Source organism: Callithrix jacchus, chromosome 12, assembly GCF_049354715.1.
Source record: "Callithrix jacchus isolate 240 chromosome 12, calJac240_pri, whole genome shotgun sequence".
Classification (NCBI taxonomy): domain Eukaryota; kingdom Metazoa; phylum Chordata; class Mammalia; order Primates; family Cebidae; genus Callithrix; species Callithrix jacchus.
Window position 1 is genome coordinate 126,839,047 of NC_133513.1, and position 27,925 is coordinate 126,866,971.

Genomic DNA, 27,925 nt, shown 5'->3' on the forward strand with positions numbered 1-27,925 from the left:
TTTCCTCACCGCCCGAGTAAGTGCCCCCACTTCACTGAGACCTCTGTGCTCCCTTGGCCCTGCGGGGCAGGCCTGCCATCCAGGAGGCCCCATGGAGGTGCCCGTGAGGGCCTGGCTGTGGGATGCCGGTGGAACCGCTTTAGGCGCTTCCACCTGGGCGATGCGTCGGGCCGCGCTACTCGCTGGGGCTGCTCTGTGCCCTGTGCGGGGACTGGCTGCTGCCCGAGGTGTGCACAGAGGCGCAGACGCTGGAGCTGCGGGTGCTGGGGCAGTTCCTGAGCGTGCTTCCCGCCAACACGCAGGCCTGGGTGTGAGCCGGCAGCACAGCTGGGAAGGAGGCGGTGGCCCTGCTGGAGGAGCTCTGGGTGAGCCTGGCGGGGCTGCGAGGTGGGAGGGGAGCGGGGAAGCCACGAGGAAGCGGAGGGAAGAGCAGCGCTTAAGCCCCCAAAACCAGTGTGACCCACGGTGGGGAGGCCACGGCGCAGCGAGAGGGACAGTCCACGTGGGGCACCCTCCATCCCAACACCAGCTAGGCGTCAGGAGGGCACCAGGACCCTGGCATACTTGCGCAATCTCCGGAGGGACTCACCATGTCCCCGGTCACAGCTTATCGCGGAGAAGGACGCGCTGGATCAGCCGGGAAAGGGGCCGGGAGGGCAGTTGTCGGCTGCCGTCTCACTCCTCCCGGGAGGCACGCAGGGAGTCTTGCCAGCCAGGGCCCCTCCTCAGACCGTGTCCGCCTTCTTCCTGGGGACGTTCCCCGCTCTGGGTGGCTGACCTCAGCCTCCAGTCCCCGAGGGTCGAGGACACTACCGGGCCGAACTCCACTCCGGATCCCTCTTGCTGTGCGGCCGGGCTGAGGCCCCTCCAGGCTGGCCTCGTCATGCGTGAGGGAGCAGGGACCTCCAGACGACTTACCAGGGGCGGAGGGCCGAAGCCAGGCCTCTCTCTGGGGACGTTGGATTAGTCTTTATTTTTTATTTATTTGCATTTTTTGAGACGGAGTTTCCGTCTTGTCTCCCAGGCTGCCGTGCTGTGGCGCCATCTTGGCTGAACGCAACCTCCGCCTCCCAGGGTCAAGCGATTCTCCTGCTTCCGGCTCCCGAGTAGCTGGGATGACGGGCAGCCGCCACCACGCCCGGCTACTTTTTTGTATTTTTAGTAGGAATGGGGTTTCTACCGCACGTGCCACGCACAGTCTGGGCCTCCCACCCAGCACCGTTCTCTGCGTGTCGGCGCACGGACTCCCGTTCGCTGACGTCATCTCTGTGCGTCTTGGCGTACGATTCCTGCCCAGTGACGTCATCTGCGCGTCTTGGCGCATGGACTCCCGCTCAGTGACGTCATCTCTGGCTGACTCTTGCCGCCGAGACTGCGACAGGCGGCCCGAGAAGCGCGAAGCCTTGACCGTGCCGCCCTGTAGGGGAAGTTTGAGGCCTGGCTTTGAGTCCGCTGCCCCGGGGGCGTGTGACGGGGGCCGCAGACGCCGTTTTAAGGGTTCCAGTCGCCACGTTAAAAAAGATGAAAAGAAGGCGGGGCATGGTGGCTCACCCCGTAGTCCCAGCACTTTGGGAGGCCGAGGCGGGCAGATTTGCCTGAGCTCAGGAGTTCGCGACCAGCCTGGGCAACACGGTGAAACCTCGTCTCTACTGAAAAAATACAAAATGTTAGCCGGGCGTGGCGGTGTGCGCCTGTACTCCCAGCTACTCGGGAGACTGAGGCAAGAGAATTGCTTGAACCCGGGAGGCGGAGGTTGCAGTCAGCCGAGATCCAGCGTGGGCGACAGAGGGAGACCCCGTCTCAAAATAAATAAATAAATAAAAACGGTGAAAAAAAGGTGAATTTAGTTTTGATAACCTTCGTCGATTCTGATGTCTTCAAAATACTGCCTTTTTGATAGGTGGCAGTCTCACGTAGCCCGTGGCTGCTGTGTGGGCCCTGCGTGATGAGCAGCGGGCACCCACGCAGAGACCTCTGAGAACAGTGGTCCAGGCCATGGGGGCAGCCAGTGCAGAGGCCCTGAGGCGCCTGGAGCAGCAGAGGGGCCCGTGAGTGAGGGCGTGTTAGCCGCGAGGCCCGAGTCCCCAGTGGTGGGAGGGTGAAGAGTCAGAGAGGTCAGGTGTTCATCATATCTGCATACCCTGTGCCTGCTGGGTGCTGGATGGAGCAGCAGAAGTGTGGCATCTAGATGAGGCAGAAAGAGCAAAAGCCTTCAGTCCACTGCAGCCGGGCGTCCTTCCTTTCTTCCAGAGGGAGCAGCTCCTGTCAAGGCTGCCAGTTGCCTCTGTGCCACCCAACCATCTCCCTTCTCATGCAGCCTGACCAGCCCCCAATCACTCAACCCCTCTTACTGTCTGGGATACAGCTCGGCCCTCCTCTGCTCCCACTTCCTGGCACCTCTGTGCTGACTCTGGCTTCTCTGTCCTCACCCTCCTTCCGGGTCATTGTTCCCCAAAATGGGTTGTAACAAATCCTCACAAACCCAGTGACTTACAAATAACACAAGTCTCTTACAGTTCTGGAGGTCAGAAGTCCAAAATGGGTCTCATGGCCCAAAATCAAGGTGTCTGCAGAGCCACATTCCTTCTGGAGGCTCTAGGGGAGAATCCGTTTCATGCCTCTTCCAGCTCCTAGAGGTTGCCTGCATTCCTCGGCTCATGGACCTGTTCTCAGAGTGCTGGGCTCCAACCTCTGCTTCTGTCTCCCTATTAATCCTCTGACCTTGACCCTCACTTCTTAGGATGACTGTGATGACATTGGGTGCATCAGGATAGTTCAGGATCAGGTTCCCCGTGTCAATGCTTAATTCCCTCCCATCCAGAGTTGCTGTTGCCCTGTGAGACAGCATGTGGCAGGTTCTAGAGATTGGGCCATGTACATCTTTGGGGCCATTATTCTGTCTGCCATAAAGCCTAAGTGAACTGGAGGTGGAAGAGAACTAACATGAAATTGGTCGGCCTCTGGGTTACTCCCCTTCCAGTTTTCGTGACTCCTCAGAACAGTAGCCAGCACATGGCTGCCATATAGGTAGATTTCAGCCACTGTTACTACACTGAGCTCATGCCATCTGTGCTTTTGGCATTAAAATGTCCTTTTAGGAAAAGATGATAAAAGTACACTCGGTAGTTATTATTGCTTTTAATGTATATATCTTGCAAAATAAAAACAATCCCTTCCACTGGGGGATGCAGTGAGAGTTCAAAAAAAATGTGTAAGACCTATACAATGAAATTATAACACATTGCTGAGATAGGAATGAAGGTCTGCTAGGTGAAGAGGCACTCAATATGGATCGGCAGATTCGGTACTCTTTTTTGATTGCTTTGTTTTTTTGAGATGGAGTCTCACTCTGTGGCTCAGGCTGGAGTGCAACCTCTGCCTCCTGTGTTCAAGCAATCTTCCCTGCCTCAGCCTCCCCAGTAGCTGGGATTACAGGCGTCAGCTACTGCACCTGGCCTCAATACTCTTGGTTAACATGTCAGTTCTTCCATCTGTGTAGCCAACACAGTCTCTTTTAAAATATCAGCAGGCCTATTCATAGAAATTGATACGGCGATTTAAAAACTTATATGCAAATGCAAAGAAATGATTAGCCAAAGCTATTTATTTATTTAGAGACAAGGTCTTGCTCTGTTGCCCGAGCTGCAGTGCAGTGGCACAATCACGGCTCACTGCAGCCTCCAACTCCTAGGCTCAAGGGACCCTCCCGCCTCAGCCTCCTGAGTAGCTAGGACTGTAGGCATGCACCACTAGGCCAGGTCAATTTTCTTATTTTTGTAGAGATGAGGTCTCACTATGTTACTCAGGTTGGTCTTCGAACTCCTAGGTTCAAGTGATCCTCCCACCTCTGCCTCCCAAAGTGCTGAAATTACAGATCTGAGCCACCTTGCCTGGCCCCAGAACAAATTTGAAAAACATAAATAACAACGTTGGAGGAATTACATTACCTGACTTCAAGACACTGTAAAACTATAGTATGATATTGTGGTATTGGTGAAAGTATAGAACTACAGGCTGGGTGCAGTGGCTCATGCCTGTAATCCCAGCACTCTGGGAGGCCGAGGTAGGCAGATCATCAGGTCAGGAGTTGGAGACCAGCCTGGCCAACATGGTGAAACTCTGTTTCTATTAAAAACACAAAAATTGGCATGGTGGCACATGCCTGTAATCCCAGCTACTCAGGAGGCTAAGGCAGAAGAATCACTTAAATCTGGTAGGCGGAGGTTGCAGGGAGCCAAAATTGTGCCACTGTACTCCAGCCTGGGAGACAGAGCAAGACTCCATCTCAAAACAAAGTAAAACGAAAGTGTAGACCTATAGATCAACAGAACATAGAGTCCAGAAGTAGATTCACACATACTGGGTAAATTATTACTTTTTTTTACAAGGGTGTCAGAGTAATCCATGGGAAAATGTCTTTTTTTTTTTTTGAGACAGAGTCTCACTCTGTCACCCAGGCTGGAGCACAGTGGTGCGATCTTGGCTCACTGCAACCTTCGCCTCCTGGGTTTAAGTGATTCTCCTGACTCTGTCTCCCCAGTAGCTGGGATTACAGGCATGTGCCATCACACCCAGTTATAATTTTTGTATTTTTAGTACAGATGAGGTTTCACCAGGTTGACCAGGCTGGTTTCAAACTTCTAACCTCAAGTGATCCACCTGACTTGACCTCCCAGAGTGCCAGGATTACAGACATGAGCCCAGCCAGGAAAATAAGTATTTTCAACAAATAATACTGGAAAAACTGGTATCCTTATTAATCTGGTTTGGATCTGTCCCCACCAAATCTCATGTCAAACTGTAATCACCAGTGTTGGAGGTGGGACTGGTGGGAGGTGGCTGGATCATGGGAGTGGATCCTTCATAAATGGTGTGGCATTCTCTTGGTGCTGTTCTCACAAGATCTGGTTGTTTAGAGGCATGTGGCACCTCCCCACCTCGCTCTCTTGCTCCTGCTCTGGCTCTGACCATGTGGTTCGTGCCTGCTTCCCCTTCGCCTTCCACCATGATTGTAGGGTTTCTGAGGCCTCCTCAGAAGCAGAAGCCTCTATGCTTCCCATACAGCCTGCAGAACTGTGAGCCAATTAAACCTCTTTTCTTAAAAAAAAAAAAAAAAGACTCAATCAAAAAAACTACTAGAATGGATAAATAATTGCATTGAGGGAATTGTTTTGTACCTGTTTATGGAGGTAGTTACACAAAATATAATATATGCTATAATAAATATAATATATATTATAATACAGATAATAGTGTTATATTTCATAGATCTGTACACCAAAGGAAGAAAAGTCTATTTACATATGATGATTTTGAAAAATAAAAGAACAAAAAGTAACATGGAGACTTCTGTTTAATGTGGTGGATGCGTCATTTTTACTATATTCTCCTTTTTTGAAACTAGCAAAGAATAACAATGGAGCAACAACAAAAAAAGAAAATTCCAAAATCAGTGCAGCAGGGAAATTGCCATGAGTGCCCTCACATCCTGAATCTTAGCTTTGAACAACTTTTCTGCAACAGACAAAGAGAATGCAAAAACTCCAGATATGTCTTCTGAGCCCTCTGGTGGGTCACAGATTTCTCCAACTTCAAGTCAGACCCAACAGTACACGATTAAAACAGTGAGCAACCAATGCAAGGAAGTGTCTGAGAAGGTGCTCCCACCACGGACATGAGGACACACGTGTCGGCTCCGCACTGCTCCAAAGAGGGTGAGATGTGAAGCAGAGCTGCACAGACCTGAAGGAAGGCAGGGACACTCCACCCACCCCACCTGCAAAGGCCACTCATTCCAGCCCAGCCTGATCAGGAGAGGGTTCTGGGAGGTTCTTTGCACAGAAATAAGTGCCACCATGTTTAAGATTTAGAGCAGTCAATGCTCTAATTGCAGCGTTTCCGTTCTTCACAAATTGATCCGTAGATTCAGTGCAGTTCTAGTCATTTCAGCAGTTTTTAGTAGAAATGGACAAGATGACTTTAAAGTGTAGGTAGAAATGCAAAGGGTCAAGAATATCCCCTTGGAGAGGAACGAAGTTGGAAGAGTTACACTATCAGATATCAAGACTAATTTTTAAATGGTTCTAAATAAGACCGTGTGGGATCGGTGCAAGAAGGCACGAATAAACCGATGGAGCCACACAAAGTCCTGACTCACACATGCGTAGAACCTTGACTTATGACTTGTGCTTACCTTATGTTATAGCAATTTCGCTTTTAGATATATAAACAGCAGAAATAAGCAACACATGTGCATTAAAAGGCAGGAACTGAAATGCTCATGATAGCATTATTTGCAATAGCAAAAAACTAGAAAAAAATAGTATCATTTGGGGTACACGCTATACTCACGAAGTGGAATAATATATAGCAGTGAAAAAGTAACAATATGCGTGAATCACACAAACAGGAAGTCAAGTAAAAGAATTAAGACACAAATACTGCATACTGTGTGATTCAATGAATGTCACATAAAGTCTAAAAGTTGCCAGGACTATTCTGTGGTGTTAAAAGTTAGGATAAACTCCCCTAGGACTGGGGAAGGAACTGGGGACAGAAAGTGATGTTTTCCTGAGGTGGGTGATGTTTGATTTCTACTCTGAAAGTCCATCAGCATGTCCACACTCATGTTGTGATAACCCATCAGGCTATACACTTAGCATGTGTTTCCTTATGCATTTGGTAGGATTGAGATTACAAAAGCTGCAATATTTATAGTTCAATGTACTAAACAGGACACAAACAGGTAGTAGACAATTATAAAAGGCATAATTTCTGAAGATAATGTAACAGCCACAAATCTCTATATACCAAACAACATGAAACTAAATGTTTGAACTGAGATCTACTAGAAATAATAAAAAAAAAAAAAAGAATTAGACAAAAATTCTATGTCAGTGGTAACCTTCAAAACACAATCTCAGAATTGGACAAATTTTGTGCAAAAAGCACACACAGAAAAAACTGAATAATGTAATAATTAAACTTACTTTTTAAACATAAGATAGACATTTTGTTTGTGTGTTGATGTCCCAATTACAGAAATCAATTTTGTACTTGGGAACGAAGTAAATCTTACCAAATTATAAAATGTAAACACTGTGCAGTCCACATTCTTTGATCATAAGCCAACAAAGTTAGAAGTAGTTAAAAGGTAACTCCCCAATCTTCATTAACTAGAAGTTGAAATCAAGTTACTAAAACAATAAGATCTTTTGAAACTGGTACACACTGGCGATGTCCTCATACCTACTGTCAGAAGTGCCTTAGTGCCAGCTTTTCACATTTTGCTGTTCATCATCATTTAATCTGCTCTTTTGCAGATCAGTCTAACTCTGGAAACATATTATCATTTGATTTGATTCAAAGGTTATTCCCTGGCATGCACTTGATGAGTCTGGGCTTTGCAGGATTTCTTTCTGGGCAAAATATACGACACAGACGATTGTCCTTGTAAATAGAGTTTTAAGTTAAAAAAGTACAGACTATGAAGTGTTAGATAGAACTCTATTTCCGGGGCTATGCTATACAACTGACATATTTTCTGCATATGAAACTTCCAAACAAGATAGATATACGAAAAGCACCACAACCTCCACATCTTTTAAATTGGGTAGAGGGAATAAACTGGATAATGAGAGTCCCACAACTTCGTTCTTTTTCAGAATCATTTTGACTGTTCTAGTTCCTTTGCCTTTCCATGTAAATCTTAGAATTATTTGATCAATATCTGATTGCTGAGATACTGAATGGAATAGCATTGAATTTATAGATAAAACTGGAGACAACTGATACATTAACAAGAATCTTTTCCAACCTATGAACATGACATAACCTACATATATTTTATTAAATTAATATCTAAGCCAAAGGTCCAATGGAAACTACCCAAAGAAAGGCCAGGGGCAAGATGACAAAGGCAGAGGTCGTGAAATACAAAATAACGAGAAAATGGAAAGGAACACGACCAACAATTGCTCTTCGAAAAAGATTAGTAAAGTAGACAAACTGCTTCTGAGCACCAATAAACAATGTTTGGGGTGAAAAGGGAACACAACGTAAACACAATGATGATTGTAAAGATAAGACAACACTAAAACAGATTATGTCAGTAAATTTGAAAGCTTACAAGGAATCACAAATTCCTAGGAAAAATGTGGATTTTACAATTAATTCAAGTATAAAGCCTGACCAGTATACTGCTCTTAAATACATTGAATTATTAATTCTAAATGTTTCCACAAATAAAATACCATATGGCTTCAAAAGTGAGTTCTTCTAAACCTATTAGATTATTTCAATCTTATGTAAACTGTTCAAAAGGATCAAACATGAATGAAGATCATCAAATCATTCTATGGAGCCTGGACAATTTCGGTACTCAAAGCCCAGAAAGACCGAAGAGAAAACTATGGGCCGGCCTCATACTGAGCACAGATGCAGAAATCCAAAACAGCCTGTGAGCAAACCAAAGGCAGCTGCCAGTGAGCCCTTCCTCCGGGTGCGAATCTGTCCATACATTAAAAAGACAAAGTGTCAAGACCAAATTGTGTTTATTCCAGGGTCCCAACAGTGGTTCAAATATATAAATGTATTCACCACTTCAACAAATTAACGGGGAAAATCATCTGATCACTTCAAAAGAAGCATTTAGTACAATTCAATATCAATCATTAACTTAAAAATTCTTAGTAGACTAGAAATAAAAGGGACTTTTCTTAAACTCACAAAGGATACCTATCAAAACCCCACAACAAACATCATTCACAAAGGGGCAATGGCTACTGAGCATCCTCTTAGAGAACTTCTGAGATAGTTCCTATTAAAATAAAAATCAAGGAAACAATGCTCTGAGGATCTATTTGTTCAATTATACAAAAAAGAGAGTAATTACAGGAATGAGGTTTGAAAGATGTAAAGCAAGACTCTCATCGGTCACAGATGATAGGGTGGCCCTACTGAGGAACCACAAAAGAATCCGCACGGAAATGATTGGTAATAAGAGAGTTTAGCAAGGAGGCTGCCTGTAGGATCAATAGACAGAAATCATTGTGTTGCTGCGAGCTAGCAGTAAGCAGTTGGAAAATGTAATTTATCAAGAACTCTGCTTAAAAAACTCAAAGTTACCTAAGAGTAAATCTAACAAAAATGTGTCCAATTTATATGCAGAAAATTATATAATTTATCCAAAACATTTAAAAATGGCCTGAATAAATGGAAACGGATTTCCATGTCATGGAAAGGAAAAATAGGTATTTTAAAGATATTTAATTCACAGAGTTCATGTGATTCCAATCAAAACCCCAAAAGACTTCTTCAGGAGATTTAACTGAGTCTTAAAATATGTATGGAAGAACAAAGACCCAATGCACTCTTGAAATAAGAAATGGTGGTGGCACTTGCACTATTTGATATCAATACTACTACAAAGCTATAATAATTAAAATGCTGTGGCATTGGACCAGGGAGAGACAGGCCTCTGATGCATCCCCTGTGTAAGAACTTTGTCTTGTGCTGGAAGAAGAATTGGGGATCAGAGACAGGATCCCGGAACAATTCATACCTATATGGGAAAACAAACTTCCTTAGTCCTTACTATGCATAAAAATAAATTCTACATCTATTTAGGGCATACATGTGAACAGTAAAACCTTATAGGCCAGGCGTGGTGGCTCACTTCTGTAATTTGGGAGGCTGAGGCAGGTGGATCACGAGGTCAGGAGTTCAAGACCATCCTGGCTAAGATGGTGAAATCTCATCTCTATTAAAAATACAAAAAAAACAAAAAAAAAATTATCCAGATACGGTGACAGGAGGCTGTAATCCCAGCTACCTGGGAGGCTGAGGGAGGAGAATCATTTGGACCAGTGCAGCAGAGGATGCAGTGAGCTGAGATTGAGCCACTGCACTCCAGCCTGGGTGACAGAGTGAGACACAATCTCGAAAAACAAACAAACAAAAAAACCACTTTATAAATAGTTATCTTTCTAATCTTTCTGGCTAATAAAGTTTTATTTTATTTATTTATTTATTTATTTTTGGGACATGGTGTCACTCCAACACCCAGGCTGGAAGAGGGAATTTTTTTAAAACCCAAAAAGCACTAATCCAAAAATGAAAGACTGATAACTTGAGAACATCTGTTCATAAAAAAAAAATGCCATGGATAGTGTAGAACAGTAATCTAAAGAGAAAAGTTACTGCAACACACAGAACTGAGTAAGGATGAGAATAAAGCATTCCTACAAGCAAACCCCAAGGGAAGAGGAGAGCAATATACTTAAAATACAGGAGTAGGCATTTCAGAGAAGAGTGTGTGTAATTCTGACAAGAGAGAAAATTTCTCTAATTTATAATCAGGGAATGCAAAATGGGACCACGATTAAACACCATTTTATATCCACCAGATGGGAAAACATTAAGAAACCTTTTAGTACCTGCTGTTGAGAATAGCAGGACCACTTGGACACCACTGTACGCATGTACATGGTCAAATACTTGGAAAACAATCTGGCTCCACGTACATTAGGTTGCCCAGGTACACACCTGGCCTAGAGACATTCTTACACAGTGCTCCCGGAAGCATGTGTGAAAATGTCCCTAGTCTGCAATAGCAAAACCTTGGGAATCATCTCACAGGACAGTGGTTAAGCAAAGTGTGGCATATTCATGGCTGTGAAGTCAACGTCGATGAACTCTGTGCAGCAACATCTCACAACGCGGTAACGATAAACGATGAGCAAAACATTCAAGCCTCAGGGAATATAAATGTGATGACATCTCCTTTAAAAATACAAAAACAAGAACATTAAATGATATGAAACACAAAATTGGCCGGGGGCCGTGGCTCACGCTTGTAATCCCAGCACTTTGGGAGGCTGAGGCGGGCAGATCACCTGAGGTCGGGAGTTCGAGACCAGCCTGACCAGCATGGAAAAAACCCCGTCTGTACTAAAAATACCGAAAATTAGCCGGGCGTGCTGGCTCGTGCCTGAAATCCCAGCTGCCCGGGAGGCTGAGGCAGGAGAATCGCTGGAACCTGGGAGCCAGAGGTTGCAGTGAGCCGAGATCGCGCCATTACACCCCAGCCTCGGCAACGACAGACAAACTCTGTCTCAAAAAACAAAAAGAAAAAAAAAGAAAATCACAGGGAACATTCAAAGCAAAATTCAGGTCGGCGGCTACCCCCAGAGGGAGGCAGGTGGACGCGAGCGCTTCTGCAAACGCACCTTGAATGAGCTGTCGCTGGGGTTGGGAGCGGGTCGCCTGGGGTTCGTGTCACCACACTTGATAATCCACAGCGCTCCGCGCGTGTTTTCCCGCCTCTGAAACGCTCGGGGCGTCAGGGCAACAGGGCGGGGCCTCCCCGCGGCTTCTCTCCGGCGCCCTCTGGCGGGCGGGGCCCAGGCGAGCCGGGTCCCCGGGGCCTCATGGAGCTGCAGCCCCCGCGGACCCCGGAGGGCGCCCTGCCCCACCCGCCGGGCTGGCGCTTGGCGTCGTTGGCTCCAGAGTCGTCACTGCCCGTCAGCGTCACGTCAGCGTCAGCGTCACGTCAGCGTCAGCGTCACGTCAGCGTCAGCGTCACGTCAGCGTCAGCGTCAGGCGGCCCCGGTTCCCGGCAGCCCGCGTCCCGGGCGGGGGGCTTTGCACCTGCAGCCGCGTGGTTGCCCTTTGGACGCGGCGAGCCTGTGTGTTCTCGGCTCCTGCTTTGCTTGGAAAGGACGTTTGGCTTCTGACGAGGTCATCGTTTTCAGTGAACTTTAGACGCCTGCCACGCCGAGGTCTGCCCAGGTCCCAGCGGGGCTGACGGTACAAAACAAGAGCAGGTTTCCGGCAGACGGCCCTCGAACCGCCATTCAGAGCGTGTTCTCGTCCCCGTCCGTACTCCCCTCCCTTCGTATCACAGCCTTTTGTGTGCCCAGAAAAGTGATCTTCTTCTGCCTCTTAGCTCTGTGGGCCAAGGCCTCGCGCTGCGGATGGTCCTCCTGGAGCCCTTCGGGGATGTTTCATGCTTCCCGCTCGCAGTGGGAACGGAGGGGCGGCGAGCTCGCTGTCAGTCTGAAACATTTTCGCCACGCGATCTGCCCCGGAAGAGAACTTGGCTATGGAGGGAGGTCGCATTCCAGGTCCGCCCCCTCGTGTGGCTCACCCTCTCCCCATAAAACTGTGTCCTGAAGGTGGAAGCTTTCGTGTGTCTAGGAGCAGGAATCCGAGGAAGGCAAGATAATGACATAGAAGTAACAGGCAAAGGGACTGGAACACCATAGACTTGAAAGCAAATAATCACTCGATAGGTGGCTGTAAATACGAATGCCCTCGATAAAAACTTATAAAATAGAAAGTATATTTGAACAAATTTAAAACTCATATTCTAAAACTAAAATTCCCGAGATTTGAGGTAGATTTTATTTTGCAAGAGAAGTAGAGACGAAAAGTGTGCTAAAGGTCTCTTCTTGTTCATATCAGAAGACATCGACAAATTCTTCAAGTTAATAAAAAAACTGTAAGTCTATATGTACTTTCAGATTCAAGGGTAACCACTGGTAGAATAACAACAGGACATCAAGATTCCAAATCATCAAACAAACAAACAAAAAGAACAAACAAAATATGATCGTTTTAAACATAGGGAAAGGGAACACACACACACACATGCGCATGCACTCGCCCGTACACACACCCACACATGCGCACCTGCACACACCCACACATGCGCACCTGCACACACCCACAATGCGCGCCTGCACACACATGCACACACATGCGCGCCTGCACACACATGCGCCCCTGCACACACCCACACATGCGCGCATGCACACACATGCACACACATGCGCACCTGCACACACCCACACGCGCACCTGCACACACATGCACACTTGTATACACCCACACATGCGCACCTGCACACACATGCGCACCTGCACACACACATGCACACCTGCACACACCCACACATGCGCACCTGCACACACATGCACACATATGCGCACCTGCACACATGCACACCTGCACACACCCACACATGCGCACCTACACATGCACACACATGCGCACCTGCACACACCCACACATGCGCACCTGCACACACATGCACACACATACATCGTGGCAGCCAAAGTTAGTGATCGTGATAAATATTACTGTTTAACTCTCCTATTAAAAGGAACAACTTTATGTCAAAGCTATGGAATGTTTACAGGACACCTATCAAGAACTAAATGACATTAAGATACTTTAAATACGATGATGAACAAAGATAGACCAGGGAGATTCTACAAAAAGCAAACACATGTAGCAACAATTATCAGAGGGATAAAAGGATGTTTATATAACAGTAAAAGGTACAAGTAGAAGATTAATTGCTGATTTTTAATATATATTGAAAATAACTGAGATTTAAAAAATAAATAATTTAATAAAACATGGTTATAGTGGGAGGAATCAGAGCACCTTATCTAAAAAAGACAAGATCATATAGATTTTTTCTAAAGGCAACTTTTAAATTAAAAATAATTGATGGGGAAAGTCTTTTAGAAAACATTGTCTAAATTCCAAAGGCTATACAGGAAAAGTCTGAAAATTTTAACTGTATAAAAATCTAATTTTCTACATGGGCAATCAACCAAGAGACTGGGAGTAACTTCCAAACCATAAAACATAAAAACAACTACTATTTATTTGATAGACAAAGAGTCTCTAAAATGAGAGGAAATATGTAAAATGCCAATATGAAAAGAAAAGGAATTGTTTCATTAAAAAAATCAAATAAATAATCAATAGATGAAAAGATGCTTTCCTTCTTTTTTAACCAGAGAAATGCAAAATAAAGTAATGACGTGAATTTTCAGTTATCAGTGGCTGACAGTATCCAATGTTGGAAAAGATACGTAGAAATTGGCATTCCCATAGTACTGTGGGGGGGTTTATAGTGTTCCAACCTTTTGAGGAAGCAATTTTTTTTATGTGTTAACATCTTAAGTCCACATATCCAGTGATCTAACCATTCCACTCCCACAAAACTGACTTACAGAGGTACATGCATGTCTGAACACATCCATAGGGTACCATTGTGGCACCTTTTGTAACATAAATAATTGGGGAAACCATTTGAATTTTTTGTCAACTCAAAATAGACAAATTGTGAAATATTCATAAAATGTAGTATGTGCTGTATGTTTATATAAATTATTTTAAAGTTTGGAAGAACACACAGAATGCTTTTAATCAGAGTATAGTACATGCTATTATTAGTAATCAAATCCTGTTCCTAATTCCCTTCACCTTTTAACACATTCACGTAAATTCTTTCCACTTTCCAGCCTCTCTTGCAATAGGAGTGGTGACATTCTAGCCAATAATTTAAAAACCTCAGATTTTCTGAAAGTTTCTTGGAAAGCTCTTATTTTCTTGACAAATAAGATAGACAAGAGAAGCACTTCCAGAATGGCAGGATAAGAAGCTCTGAAGATCTGTTTCTCCAGAATGGCAATGTGAACACCAACAAAATTGTTTAAAAAAAGTGAATAGAGCCTTAGAGACCTGTGGGACATAATCAAGAGCATCTACACAGGCACAGTGGGAATGTCAGAAAGAGAGAAAACAGGGGGACAAAAATACTATTTGAAGAAATAATGGCTCAAAATTCCCCAAATTTGATGAAAAAGATCCATGTACATATCCAAAACCTTAACCAACTCAAAAGAGAATAAATGGAAGGAGAGCCACACCTGCACATGCTGTGTCAATCAAAGGGAAAGAGGGGGTCCTGGAAGCAGCAACAGCGAGATGAGGTGTTAGGTAAATCAGCCCCCAAGAAAATAACAGCCCCTGTTCACCAGAAGCCATGGGGCCAGCAGTCAGTGAGATGATAGAGTCAGGGCACTGAAGGAAAACACTGCCGACCAATACTTCTGTGTCCAGAAAATACGCTTCCAAAAAGAATGAAGCATTACAGCTCTTTTAGGATTTGTCCAGCACATTTTCTCATACACTCCCCCATTAATTAATTAATTAAAATTCAAAATATATCTTAGCCTTTTGGCTAAGATCAAATGTCAAAAAGAAAGAAAATAAGACATTCTCAGATAAAACAGAGAGAATTCATAAGCCTATCGTAAGAAATACTAAAGGAAGTCTCTTGGGCCAAAATAAAAGAATACTACTAAGTCAAATCCACATTATATACAGAATCAAAGTGAGTGCAAAAGAAGTATTTTAGGAGGTATAAAATAAAAACTACAAATAAAAAGAGCATTAGCAGGATTTTTCCTTCTTGATGGGGTTTAAAATATGGAAGCTGCCTTTGTCGGGTAAATTTGTGACTCTCAGTTTTCACTTCATCCACTTCTGTGTTGTTTGCATTTGTTAAAAGGAGATATTTTACTTTCCCCAATCAAAATTATCTCTCTAATCTTTATAAACAATTATTCAATTCCAAAAAATCTTCTCTATATTGCTTTACTAGTGAGTTCTATCAAATTTCAAAGCGCAGACAATTCCCCTACAATACAAAGTATCCCCACGCACACAGAAGACGGGAGTTTTGCAATGGTTTCTACAACGGTGCACTTTCTATGCAAGAACCTAATGCAACACAAAAGCTACAGCCCAATTTTATTTGCAGGTACAGATGCAAAATTACCAAAAATACTATTAACAAGTTGACTCCTTCGAGTGTCAAAAGAGTATCACTCCATGAAAGAGTCGGTTGCGATGTGGAACTATGATCATATATTAATGATGCGATATAAAAGTATATGGTACATTGTGAGACAGTGTTTTCATCCATCCTCACACTAACGGGTCTAAGGAGAAAAATCATAGAATTGTCTCAATCAAAAAGACATTTCATTAACCCAGCTCTCATCCCTGATAAACACTGTCAGTTAGCTAGAGAGAGAAGAAAATTGTCCCAATACGATTACCTCTTTGCCACACCCAGCCGACGGCAGACGTGATGAAAGCCTGAAGGACTCCCTGCCACAGGCACGGGCACGGGCACAGGCACTGGCAGGGGCATGGGCACGGGCACGGGCACAGGCCTGGGCACAGGCACAGACGTGGGCACAGGCACGGGCACGGGCACAGGCAGTGGCAGGGGCACAGGCACAGGTGTGTGCACGGGCACTCTGTCTTCTTGATTGTTTAACGTTATCCTGGAAGGTCCTGCCACGGGCAGGGGCACAGGCACAGGCCCGGGCACGGGCACTCTGTCTTCTTGATTGTTTAACTTTGTCCTGGAAGGTCCTGCCAATGGGATAGATGCAAAACAAATAAAAGCGGTGGCTTCTGAAAAGAGGTACACAGAAATGTCATTTTCAAATGACATATATTCCTGTATTTAAAACCTGATGTTGGCTGGGCATCTAACAATATTATAGCCAGAGGACTCAGACCATAGCTGCATCCCTGTGAGGCACAGACGGTCCAGGGCACGTGGGTCCCACCCAGGATGTGCACACTTAGGTAAGCTGCACAGACAATGCTCTCCTCAGCCCAGGGGAGCCAGAGGCCTGCTCTGCTTCCCCACTCTGATGCTTCCTGTTCTAATTCCACCAAAGCCAAGGCTTCAATTCTAGTCTGCCAGGAGCAGACTCTGGCCCTCTTCAGCACTAGGAAAAGGAACCAGTAACCAGGGAAACTTGTGGACCCCAATGGGTGTCTGTCCCCGCCAGGCCTGGCTGGGTCCACAACAGGAGAACAGGGTGCAGGGGTTTGATCACTCAGCTTCTGCCCCGGGAATTGTCTCTGCCACCTCACACTGGCCACTGCAAAGGAAAGACAGGAGGAGGGGGCATGCTAACCCACCCACGAGGCAGTGGAGTCTACATTGTCAGTTCTCACCTTGAGGGGTGAAAAAAACGGAGGGAGGCAAAGGGCCCTGAAGCTTCCACCAGAGGCCAATGCCCCTTCTTGGTTTAGGAGAGGTGCAGCCAGTGACTTGCTCATGTGACTAATGAACTGTCAAGAGAAAAACTGGGTTAGAATGCCAAATATAGTATGTAGTCTCATTTTTATATAAATAAAAGTATAGAATGACGTAACTCAAAATCCACAAGTAATGTGGTTGGATTGTAAATGACTTTGATTTTCTTCATTTCTTATTGTATTTTCTATTATACGTAAAGATTCATTGCTAATATAAAAGGATAAAATTGCAACCTGTGAATTAAGAACTTCCATATACGGCCAGTTAGAAGACAGAATAAAAACGTTCTCTTCATTCTAACCATGCACAGAGAAGCTCCAGACTATCTCGGCAGAAGGTGGAAGAGGGCCTGCATGAAGAAAGTGATTCAAACGTGAAAGAAGGGGCTAGTAAATGTGGGGCTCTACTGTGCCCTGGATCAGCAAAGACATGTTGAAATGTAGTATGTAGTCTCATTTTTATGTAAATAAAATCAGACTTCCATATTTAACCTAATGTAAAACAAATCCAATAAAACCCTAATGTAATTTTTAAAAGAATTTGAATTTAAAATTTTTCCAAATAATATTTTTTCTTAATTTTCCACAGCAAGAATGTGTAACTTTTTTTTTTATATAATCAGAGATTAACTTTCTCTTCCTTTTTTTTTTCTTGCATGGAATTTTCCAGTTAATTTGACAAAGTGGAATAGAATTCAGATGTTGAATTTTCCTTCTGGCCCCATTCTTGTGGCAGGTGGTGATTCAGGTACTCCCGGGGGCTGCATCCAGGTCTGGAAGCAGGAAAAAGGGAGCAGGTCAGCAGCACCCGCCGTGCTGGGGTCTGAAGCCAGGAGGCTGGGAAAATGCTCAGATCAAGACCAGCCAGACCTCCAGCCCCCAACGCTGCTTTCCCTAGAGAGGGAACACGCTGCTTTCTGTATATGCTGAACTCGGAGCTCTGGAGACAGGGAGGGTGGAGGAAAGACAGCAGAGGCGAGGCTGGGAGATGGGATTTCAGTGGGTCTCTTCCCCCTTCCAGGTCTCAGAACATCCACCCCAGCGGGACATCAGAGGGATGTGTGAGTGTCTGACTTCCAGAAGAACCTCCTCATCAGAGGCTGCTGCACCAGGAGGGCTGGTGGCCTGTCTAGAGGCGGTCAGCATGTGGTTGGTGGTGCATTACATAAACCCTACTCCAAACAAATTCATGGCAATGTGGCTGGAGTTCCCCTTTGTCCAACCAGTGCCAAAGGTCAGGACAGTCCCTCACCCCACATTCACCTCCAGCCCAGGGACACAGGCTGGTGACCTGTCCCTGGATGTGTTTACCGGCACAGCACCACGTGCCAGCAACCAGGGTGTCGACACGGCCCAGCTCCATCCTCACCAGGTCACTGGATGAAACCTCTGGGGCCACCACTGAGGGAATCAGCCTTTGAAATGATGGCCAACAGCAGGTAATAATAAACTAATAATTTGGGCTAGACGAGAAGGAAGATGGCATTGGTTGGTGGGTCACCCTCCTTCTCAAAACACAATATAAAAAGCCCCGCGTTTCTACAGGATTGTCCTCCCAGGCTGGCAGCCGGCCCCCAGCGGCACCATGTCTGCCCTCGGCATGACTGTGGCCCTGCTGATATGGGCGGCCATTCTCCTGCTGGTGTCCATCTGGAGGCAGGTGCATAGCAGCTGGAATCTGCCCCCAGGCCCTTTCCCACTTCCCATCGTCGGGAATCTCTTCAACTTGGAATTGAAGAATATTCCCAAGTCCTTCACCCGGGTAAGAGAAATATTGTTGATTTGAGGGAGAATAACTCAGAAATTGGATCTGATATGTGTGCATTCAACTCATTTGCAGACAAACTGTGGTTGTTCAATACCAGCCTGTTATGAATTAACTGAATTGATAGCATCCTGGAGTGACACGCAAAACCTGTCGCTCAGCTGGAGCCCTGAGCCCGCGTGGCAGGCCCTGGAGCCTCCCCCTCCTCGCCCCGCGCCTGTGCCTCGTTTTGGGGCTGATGATGGGGAGGCCGGCGAGGCCGGGCTGCGGCGACGCCAGGATAGCCGCGCTCACGGCCGGATGCGCACCGGCTGGGCGTCAGCCCGCGTTTGCCAAAGCACGAGTTGAAACGTGAAGTATTGGGCCAGTGCGTGTGGCACCAACATCTGCCGCCTACGACGGTCGTGCACACTGAATGGGCTAACAAACCTAAAAATTAAGTGAGCCGATAACGCCGCCAGCACAGAGCAGGCGCTGGGGGTTCGTGCGCTGCAGTGCGCGCTCTGCGGGGCGCGGGCTGGCGGCGGGTGCGGACGGAACCTTGACTCTGCAAGCGAGCGACGGGGTGGCTGGTGAGCGCGCCTTAGGGAAGCGACTTGAGCCAGAGACCGCGGAGTTGGCCGAGTCCAGGCGGGTGCGGCGCGGGGCGGAACGGCTGGGGCCCCGTGGGCGGCCGGGTGCGCACTTGTGCCCGTCCCGCGCGCCCCGCAGACGCGGCAGCCCCTTGTGGGGAAGGTACCGCCACGTTGGGCTGGACAAAGACTGCCTTTCCCCACTCGCCCCGCGGTTCTCTAGAGCCACGGCAATGGCCGCGCGCGGGCCTCACCTGCAGCCTCGGTCTCCGCAGATGGCCGAGCGCTTCGGGCCGGTGTTCACGCTGTACCTGGGCGCGCGGCGCGTGGTGGTGCTGTACGGCTACAAGGCCGTGAGGGAAGCGCTGCTGGACTACAAGAGCGAGTTCTCCGGCCGAGGCGAGATCCCCGCGTTCCGGGAGCACAAGGACAGGGGTGAGTCCGCGTCCCTGGCACCGGGCGGGGGGCGCACAACACGCCCCGGGACAGTTACGGGCGCCAGCCACGTCGGCGCAATGTTAAAGTCACCGTAATAGGACAGTAATGGCAGCCGAAGGATGATTCGGGCGATGGGCCCGCGCGCTGCCTGCTGCGCGAGGTGCCCTGAGTCGCCTCCGAGTCCGGCTTCTAGGCCACCCGGCCGGCGAGTTTACAGGGATCGGCGGCGGGGCTGCTTCTGAGCCGGAGGCGCCTCCCCCAACCCCACCGTCCCGCCTCCCGGCCCGCAGGCTCCTTCGGGGAGCGCGTCCCTCCTCTTCCACGGCCTGGGCACAGGTGGGTTCTGCCACCGAGGTTCCCTCACCCACGCTGAGGCGTCAGAAGCTGCGGACACTGCTCGCCTCAGGGCTTTGCTCAGCTGCAGCTGGTGACCTCCAGAGAGGGGGCCTCCGGTGTCCCGCTGGGGTGGATGTTCTGAAGACCGCGAAGGGGGAAGAGACCCACTGAAACCCCATCTCCAGCCTCACCTCTGCTGTCTTTCCTCCACCCTCCCTGTCTCCAGAGCTCGGAGTTCAGCATATACAGAAAGCGGCGTGTTCCCTCTCTAGGGAGAGCAGGGTTGGAGGCTGGCGGTCTGGCTGGTCTTGATCTGAGCATTTTCCCAGCCTCCTGGCTTCAGACCCCAGCACGGCGGGGGCTGCTGACCTGCTCCCTCTTTCCTGCTTCCCGACCCGGCCTGCTGCTTCTTTCTCCTCCCTCCTTGCCCTGCAGGGGCTTTCAAAGTAGATTAGAAATAAACAGTGTCCCACATGGAAGCCTCTAGTTCTTCGAGTCAACTTTGATGACGAGGCTCCAGAAAGCCTTTTCCCTGCCGTGTGGAATTTTTAAAGCCGAGAGCTGGTGTTGTTGCCCTGTTTGTCCAGTCTACATTTCTAGGTTTTATTGTGTTACAGTTAGCGTCATTTGCTTTTCCTTCTTCTACACTGTGGGGTTTTACTTCTCTGGGGTTGCCAAAAACAAAATTAACCATCTCAGTCCTTGTCGCTAACACAGGAAAAGCTTTACTGAGGAGGGCCCCGGTTCTGCGGTTGAGGAGCTCAGTTCTGGTTCCCGGAGCCCTTATCTGCCACCCACAGATCCAAGGCAGAGTCCGAGGCAGCAGGGCGGGGGGTGGAACTTGCTTCTCCACAGCTCGGGCTCGAGGGGACATTGCTGCCTCTGCCCGGGGGCTCTAAAGTTTCATTTTTATATGACCCACAGGGCCCAGACTGGTGGAAAATTAGCAGAGCCCTGGGCACCTGGCCCTTGAGGGACAATGATGAAAATATTCCTTACTGGCATAACTCTGAGCATAGGCTGTGTGACAGTGTGCCAGAGGAACTGCACACATCCTTTCAGAAAAAGTCCATAAAACGGAGAAAGCTCGGTTCCCAACCTAGATTTATAATGTGTTGGACAGCTGTCTAAATGGGTCATCACAGTGTGCCCTCCACTTAACATGACCACGTCTGTCCCTCCACCACCACCATCACCTCCCCCCGCCTCAGTCTTGTCAGTCCTTCCTCCTACTATTCAGGATGAAATGAAACCCTCAGTCCAGCCTGCACCCCTGCCCGGCCCACTTCATCTCATCTGCTCCCCCCCCACCCCTCTCAGGCCTGCCAACTTGCTTCTGGACCAGGTGAGCTCGGGCTCCCAAGGCACTGTCTGAGTGCCCTGCAGGCGCCTCCCAGGAGTGGTCAGTGGTCGGTGGTCAATCAGCTAACGAAGCTGCGTAGCATGTGACCCTTGTTTACTGCAGAATGCCCAGAGCTAGCAGGATGTCTGAAATGCAGGAGGTACCCAAAATGTATATACTGAGGAAATGATGATGGACAAGAGGAACACAGAGAGTGAGGCAGAGAGGGCAAGGGGCCCCTGAGGTGTAAGGGGGTGTGGCTGGGCATGTGTAGAGGAAGAGGGATGATTTCAAGGTGCCCATCTGGGTGAAAATAAAAAGGTTTATAGTTAGCTGAGATAGAGATGGGAATATGTAAACATTCTTAAAGAATAAAAAGTTTAGATGTGTTGATTTCAAAAGTGCTCCTACTCCCAGGAAGACCCAGCAGGCCACTCTCTGGAGGAGAGACAGGGGAGGGCCAGGCCTTGAGAGCTCAGAAGGGACAGTTCTTGGGTTTCCCAGCTCCAATGCTTTGCATAGTCAGGGGCTTCTGGGACCTACCAGATTTTAGTGAAGAAACTTGCTGTGGAGCCGGAGAGCTGCAAGTTGAGGCATGTGTGGTGTGAGGGTTAAAAACCTGTGAGAACAGAATGGCTGGCTTTTCAAGAATTTTGTTGGTAGACAGGAAACACGTGGGAGGTGTTCTTGGAGTGGCCATATGTGGTTTTATTTAACATGGGGAAGACTCAGCAGAAAGGAAAAAGAAGGAAGGTGAGTTGACAGCATGAAAAAGAGCACCCAGGAGAGGTTAAATGTGATTTAAAAAACCACAGTGCAGACCGCGAGGATCCCAGAAAGGCTTCCCCCAAAACCTGACCAGTGAGTGGCCTGTGCTGGCAGCTCCCATGCCCCCTCTGTCACCTCTTGACACACCTGCAAACCTGCTCTGCTCTCCAAGGCCCTCTCTAGCCCGTTTCTCCCCAAAACGGGCCTTTGGAATAACCCTCTGCTGGCCCCTCTGCCTTAGGAATTATTTTCAATAATGGGCCCACCTGGAAGGACATCCGGCGGTTTTCCCTGACCGCCCTCCGGAACTATGGGATGGGGAAACAAGGCAACGAGAACCGGATCCAGAGGGAGGCCCACTTCCTGGTGGAAGCGCTCAGGAAGACCCAGGGTGTGTATCTGCTGCCCAGCAGGGGCCTGGGGAGCCCCGGCCGGGACCCCTAGATCACGTCTGAACCACAGGGACCTATGGACTAGGAGAGGGTCTCATGTGTCCCCAGACACTGTGTTTACAACTCTACTTCCCAGCCACACAGTTCAGGGAGCAAGTGTAGCCGTTAAGCACGTGACTTGTATCCTGAGTACTGTCGCAAAGCGAAGAAGGCCCACACAGTTTCAGACATTCGCTATCTTTTTAAACTGCCAGTTTTCAGGGTGCCTTCTCACAGGCCTGGGTGAGCCCCAGCAGGTGACTGAGCGGGTGGAGGAGCCCCCCGGGTCTCCTTGCGCCCCTCCCCTGATGGCCTGGCTGCCTGTTTTCCAGGCCAGCCTTTCGAGCCCACCTTCCTCATCGGCTGCGCACCCTGCAACGTCATAGCCGACATCCTCTTCCGAAAGCGTTTTGACTACGATGATGAGAAGTTTCTGAGGCTGATGCATCTGTTTAATGAGAATTTCTACCTGCTCAGTACTCCCTGGCTCCAGGTGAAGCCATGTTCCTTTTCCATCAACCATCAATTGTATACTGTACATTAGAAAAAGAAGGAAAATTCAAGTTATATGTGATAGAACTGCAAAGCCAGAGAACATAGGTTCAAGGAGAGCCCAGACATTCTCCCCTTTGCTAACCTGAGGATACGTATCGACCTGTGCGTGCACATTTGCACCACAGAATGCACTGCTGAGGGGAATGGTGCCCAAGAAGGACACTGTTGACCCAAAATATTCCAAATAAGCAATTATTTCAGACACAAATTCAGGTTTGGAGAAAGTTGTTGGTCCAACATACACAATTATGTTGCATCCGGAAGAAAAACAGTGAAATATTTTTCTCTTTCTAGCTTTACAATAATTTTTCCACCTATCTACACTACTTGCCTGGAAGCCACAGAAAAGTCATAAGAAATGTGGCTGAAATAAAAGAGTATGTGTCTGAAAGGGTGAAGGAGCACTATCAATCTCTGGACCCCAACTGCCCCCGGGACCTCACTGACTGCCTGCTGGTGGAAATGGAAAAGGTGGGCTTGGCCCTCCCGTGAGTGGGCTCTCTGGGGTGGGCAGGGAGTGTGTGTTTGGATCCTCCGGGGTGGGCAGGGAGTGTGCGTTTGGATCCTCAGGGGTGGGCAGGGAGCGTGCGTTTGGATCCTCAGGGGTGGGCAGGGAGCGTGCGTTCGGATCTGCACTTGCTGGTGAGCATGCCTCCGGCCACAGCACGCTCTGTTTCACACACACACTCTTGGCTTCAGCATGACCATTGGCACAAGTCAGCTGCCTGGCTGCCAAGCTGGCCTAGTGGTTCGGGGTGGTGTGGGTGGGCCCCTTAGCCCCCTCCAGACCCTGCTGCCCAACCCTTTCTAGTCCACAGACTTTGAGAAATGCATCTTGTCTGAGGAGAAGCCCTCAACATTCCTTGTGGGCATGAACTCCCCATCTGTGCGCAGCTTCAGGACTTCCAGGCCTCCCCAGCTTCATCACCTGCAGCCCTCAGGATCCCCTGCCCCCTGCCCAGCATGGTGAAGCTTCTTGTCCCCTTGTCTTGTCCTTTTATGGCTCAAGAACATGTGGATCCACACTGATCTCCCAGGGCTGCCTGAGCACCTCCTCCATCAGTTTGGCCTCTCACTGCAGCAGACACTAGCCCTGAAGCAGGAGGGTTAGCAGGAGCCCCAGTTTGGCCTCTCTAGCCCTGCAGCAGGAGGGGTCAGCAGGAGCCCTTCAGCTCCTGCCTGAGCTGTGACCAGGGTCAGGGGCATCTCACCTCTCCCAGGATGGCCTGTGTACTGTTGAGGGAAACCGAGCCCCATCCTGCCTTCAGCAGATTTCCTGAGGCCTCAGTTTCCCTGGCTGTGAGGTGGAGATGACCCTGTATCTCACAGCTCCAAGTCACAGTGCCACTGGGGGACCTCTTGACATGGTCTCCTTTGTCCCTGTGGACCTGGAGGGTGGCTGGCTCTGTGCCGAAGGGAGACAAGCAGCTCCCTCTCCTCCTGTCTGTCTCTGGCATCACAGGAAAAGCCCAGTGCAGAACCCTTGTACACAATGGACGGTATCACCGTGACCGTGGCTGACCTGTTCTTTGCGGGGACAGAGACCACCAGCACCACTCTGAGATATGGGCTCCTGATTCTCATGAAATACCCTGAGATTGAAGGTAGGCAAGTGGCCGGCGGGACACTGACAGGTCCGGGGTCAGATGGATGGGTGGATGGTTGGGTGGGTGGATGGATGGATGGGTGGGTAGATAGGAGAGTGGATGGCTAGATGGGTGGGTGGGTGGATGGATGGGAGGGTGGGTGGTGGGTGGATGGATGGGTGGGTGGGTGGGTGGATGGGTGGATGGATGGAAGGGTGGGTGGGAGAGTGGATGGATGGGTGGTTGGGAGGGTGGATGGATGGGTGTGTGGGTGGGTGGATGGATGGATGGGTGGGTGGGTGGGTGGTGGGTGGATGGATGGATGGGTCGGTGGGTGGGTGGGTGGATGGGTGGATGGATGGGAGGGTGGGTGGTGGGTGGATGGATGGGAAGGTGGGTGGGTGGATGGATGGATGCGTGGGTGGGTGGATGGGTGGATGGATGGGAGGGTGGGTGGGAGAGTGGATGGCTAAATGGGCGGGTGGATGGATGGATGGATGGGTGGGTGGATGAATGGGTGGGTGAGTGGATGGATGGGTGGGTGGATGGATGGAGGGTGGATGGATGGCTGGAGGGGTGGATGGATGTGTAGGCAGGTAGATGGATAAAAGGGTGATTGACTAGATGGGTGGATGTCCAATTGGCCAGGAGCCAATTCCTTAAATTCCATTCATATCTTGGCAGAGAAGCTCCATGAAGAAATTGACAGGGTGATTGGGCCAAGCCGAATCCCCGCCGTCAAGGACAGGCTGGAGATGCCCTACATGGATGCTGTGGTGCATGAGATTCAGCGGTTCATCAACCTCGTGCCCTCTAACCTGCCCCATGAAGCAACCCGAGACGCCATTTTCAGAGGATACGTCATCCCCAAGGTGAAGCATGAGCCTGGAGCACACAGCATGAGCACCATCCTATGAATCCGCTCATTGCCTTCCTGCCGGGGAGCAGGATGGGGGCGCAAAGACCCTTCCCTTCGGCAGGGGGCACTGACTGGAGGAGCCGGCCCCCACTCCCACCCTGTGGAGTGCTGCTTCCGCAGCAGTGCTCACAATGGTCTGGTGACCAGACAGGTGGAGGAAATCCGCAAAAGTGCCTCAGCGGACAGTCCCTGGGACTCGTGAATTGTAATACCAGGAACAAACAGTCACAACCAGCCCTGGAATTAATCTTGTGATTTCGTCTTCATTTAGACCTGACCCCTGACCGCTTTCTATCTAGTCCTTCCCTGAGCAACTCCCTCAACTGGAAATATGCTACCGTATATCACATAATACTCACAGCAGCATTCTTCCGGGGGCTTCCAGATGAAAGCCCACATTTTGTTAACGTGACTCACTGAGACAGTCTTGTTTCTTCTAGGGCACAGTCATAATTCCAAGTCTGGACTCCGTTTTGTATGACAAACAAGAATTTCCTGACCCAGAAAAGTTTAAGCCAGAGCACTTCCTGAATGAAAATGGGAAGTTCAAGTACAGTGACTATTTCAAGCCATTTTCCACAGGTGAGAAAGACCAGAGGCAGCACACTCCCTTGAGGAGCAGCCCACACGCCTCACCTCCACTCCACGTGTGCTCTGCCCTCATCCCAGGCCTGCACTGACACCCGAGCCCACTGTGCCCTGTGTCTACTGACAATGAGATCCACACGTGCTGTCCCCTATTCAGAGAACGTCCATTACATCTTCCAGCAGCAATCCTGGGAATGAAGCGTCATGGGTGGATTTTTTTCCCCAAAGACTAGACATTTTACACCATTCATTGCTAAATTCTGTTTCTATTTTAAAAAGACTTGGTGAAAAGTTCTCAAAACCATATTACCCAATTCTTCCTAATTTTAAACGAGAGCTGCTAAACAAAATCTAGCCTTTGGTCACCTACCTCCCTGGGATGTGACTCAGTGAGTCTTTGAGGCACTTGTCCTCCTTCCCAGGGCCTCATCTTAGGGATGGCTGTGAGAGAAGATCACACAGCCAACTCTATACTTTTAACAGCCAATGCTGGAGCCCCAGCTTCCAACAGGGCCCTCCTGTAGGCATCACTGGTGAGCCCTGGGGGTGCCTTCTTTACTGGGCAGAGACGGTCTTCCCAACTTAACATAGGGTTTTGCAGTGGAGCTCTGGATAATTGAGGCCGTATGAAGGCTGGTCTCTGAATAAGTCAGTGTCACTGGTGTTCTTTCACTCGAGTACATTTTGTGCTTCTTTTAATAGGCAGAGGGGGTGGGCCCTGCCTTGTGATGCCATTTGCCCACAGCCTCCCCTCCCACTTCCCCCAGTCTCACTGCTGACAGTGTCGCCTCATCAGTACCATTGTTACTTCCAGGAAAACGGGTGTGTGCTGGAGAAGGCCTGGCTCGCATGGAGTTGTTTCTGCTGTTGTCTGCTGTTTTGCAGCATTTTAATTTGAAGTCTCTCGTGCACCCAAAGGATATCGACCTCAGCCCTGTAGTGACTGGGTTTGGCCGCATTCCACCACATTACAAACTCTGTGTCATTCCCCGCTCATCAGTGTGAGGAGGACACACTCGTTCCTGAGCCCCCGCTTTCAAGCAAGTTTTCAAATTGTTTGAGGTCAGGATTCCTCAAACCTATTCCTTTCTTTGCATATGAATATTTGAAAATAAACATTTTCCTGGAATATAAACTAATCATCACATGCTTATTTTACCTGTATGTTAAGTCACGGAATATCTTATTTGTTGGAGTGATTCTCACAGAGAGAGATGTTTGTTTGTTTGTTTGTTTTGAGATGGAGTTTCAGTCTTATTGCCCAGGCCAGACTGCAGTGGCTCCATCTTGGCTCACTGCAACCTCCGCCTCCTGGGTTCAAGTGATGCTACTGCCTCAGCCTCCCGAGTAGCTGGAATTATAGGCGTGTGCCACCACGCCCGGCTAATTTTTTGTATTTTTGGTAGAGGTGGGGTTTCACCATGTTGGTCAGGCTGGTCTGGAACCCCTGACCTCAGGTGATCCACCCACCTCTGCCTCCCAAAGTGCCGGGATTACAGGCTTGAGCCAATGTGCCTGGCCACAGAGAGGTTTTAAAAATAACTTTCATATTATTGAGAAGCTCTTAAATCTGGGATCACATCCCTTCAGTGTTAGAAACATGGAGGTGGGAATTTGTATTAGTTTTTTCTGAAGGGGCAGAACCAATAGGACAGACGTTTATGAGGAGAATGGACTCACACCGTCGCAAGGTGAA

The 27,925-nt window shown here is 48.5% G+C and overlaps 1 protein-coding gene and 2 long non-coding RNA genes across 4 annotated transcripts; 1 reads left to right on the plus strand and 2 right to left on the minus strand.

Moving 5' to 3' along the window:
- Positions 1–5,335: 5,335 nt before the first annotated feature.
- Positions 5,336–11,326, minus strand: LOC108587788 (uncharacterized). Its single transcript, XR_004732316.3, has 2 exons — positions 11,229–11,326; positions 5,336–10,782 (listed from the first exon to the last, which is right to left on the minus strand). It is a non-coding gene; the product is annotated as an uncharacterized LOC108587788 (long non-coding RNA).
- Positions 11,327–13,516: 2,190 nt separating this feature from the next.
- On the minus strand, positions 13,517–19,944 carry LOC144578793 (uncharacterized). Its single transcript, XR_013525241.1, has 3 exons — positions 19,521–19,944; positions 16,846–16,962; positions 13,517–16,248 (listed from the first exon to the last, which is right to left on the minus strand). It is a non-coding gene; the product is annotated as an uncharacterized LOC144578793 (long non-coding RNA).
- Positions 18,479–27,364, plus strand: CYP2E1 (cytochrome P450 family 2 subfamily E member 1). 2 transcript variants are annotated; one of them, XM_078343925.1, is made up of 9 exons: positions 18,479–19,266; positions 19,542–19,701; positions 22,392–22,541; positions 22,914–23,074; positions 23,431–23,607; positions 24,599–24,740; positions 25,407–25,594; positions 26,082–26,223; positions 27,044–27,364. In XM_078343925.1, exons 2-9 carry the CDS (start codon positions 19,542–19,544, stop codon positions 27,232–27,234), a joined length of 1,311 nt encoding a protein of 436 aa, XP_078200051.1. In that variant the 5' UTR covers positions 18,479–19,266; the 3' UTR covers positions 27,235–27,364. The 2 variants fall into 2 exon arrangements, with proteins under 2 accessions (XP_078200051.1, NP_001254680.1); NM_001267751.2 differs by having other exon boundaries at positions 18,479–18,691; positions 27,044–27,353.
- The last annotated feature ends 561 nt before the right edge of the window (positions 27,365–27,925 follow it).

Excerpts from the sequence above, each read along its gene's own strand:
- CYP2E1 (NM_001267751.2), top strand. The coding sequence starts at position 18,515 with ATGTCTGCCCTCGGCATGACTGTGGCCCTGCTGATATGGGCGGCCATT. Across the intron at positions 23,608-24,598 it reads TGCTGGTGGAAATGGAAAAG|GAAAAGCCCAGTGCAGAACC; the intron begins GTGGGCTTGGCC and ends CTGGCATCACAG. Across the intron at positions 24,741-25,406 it reads GAAATACCCTGAGATTGAAG|AGAAGCTCCATGAAGAAATT; the intron begins GTAGGCAAGTGG and ends ATATCTTGGCAG.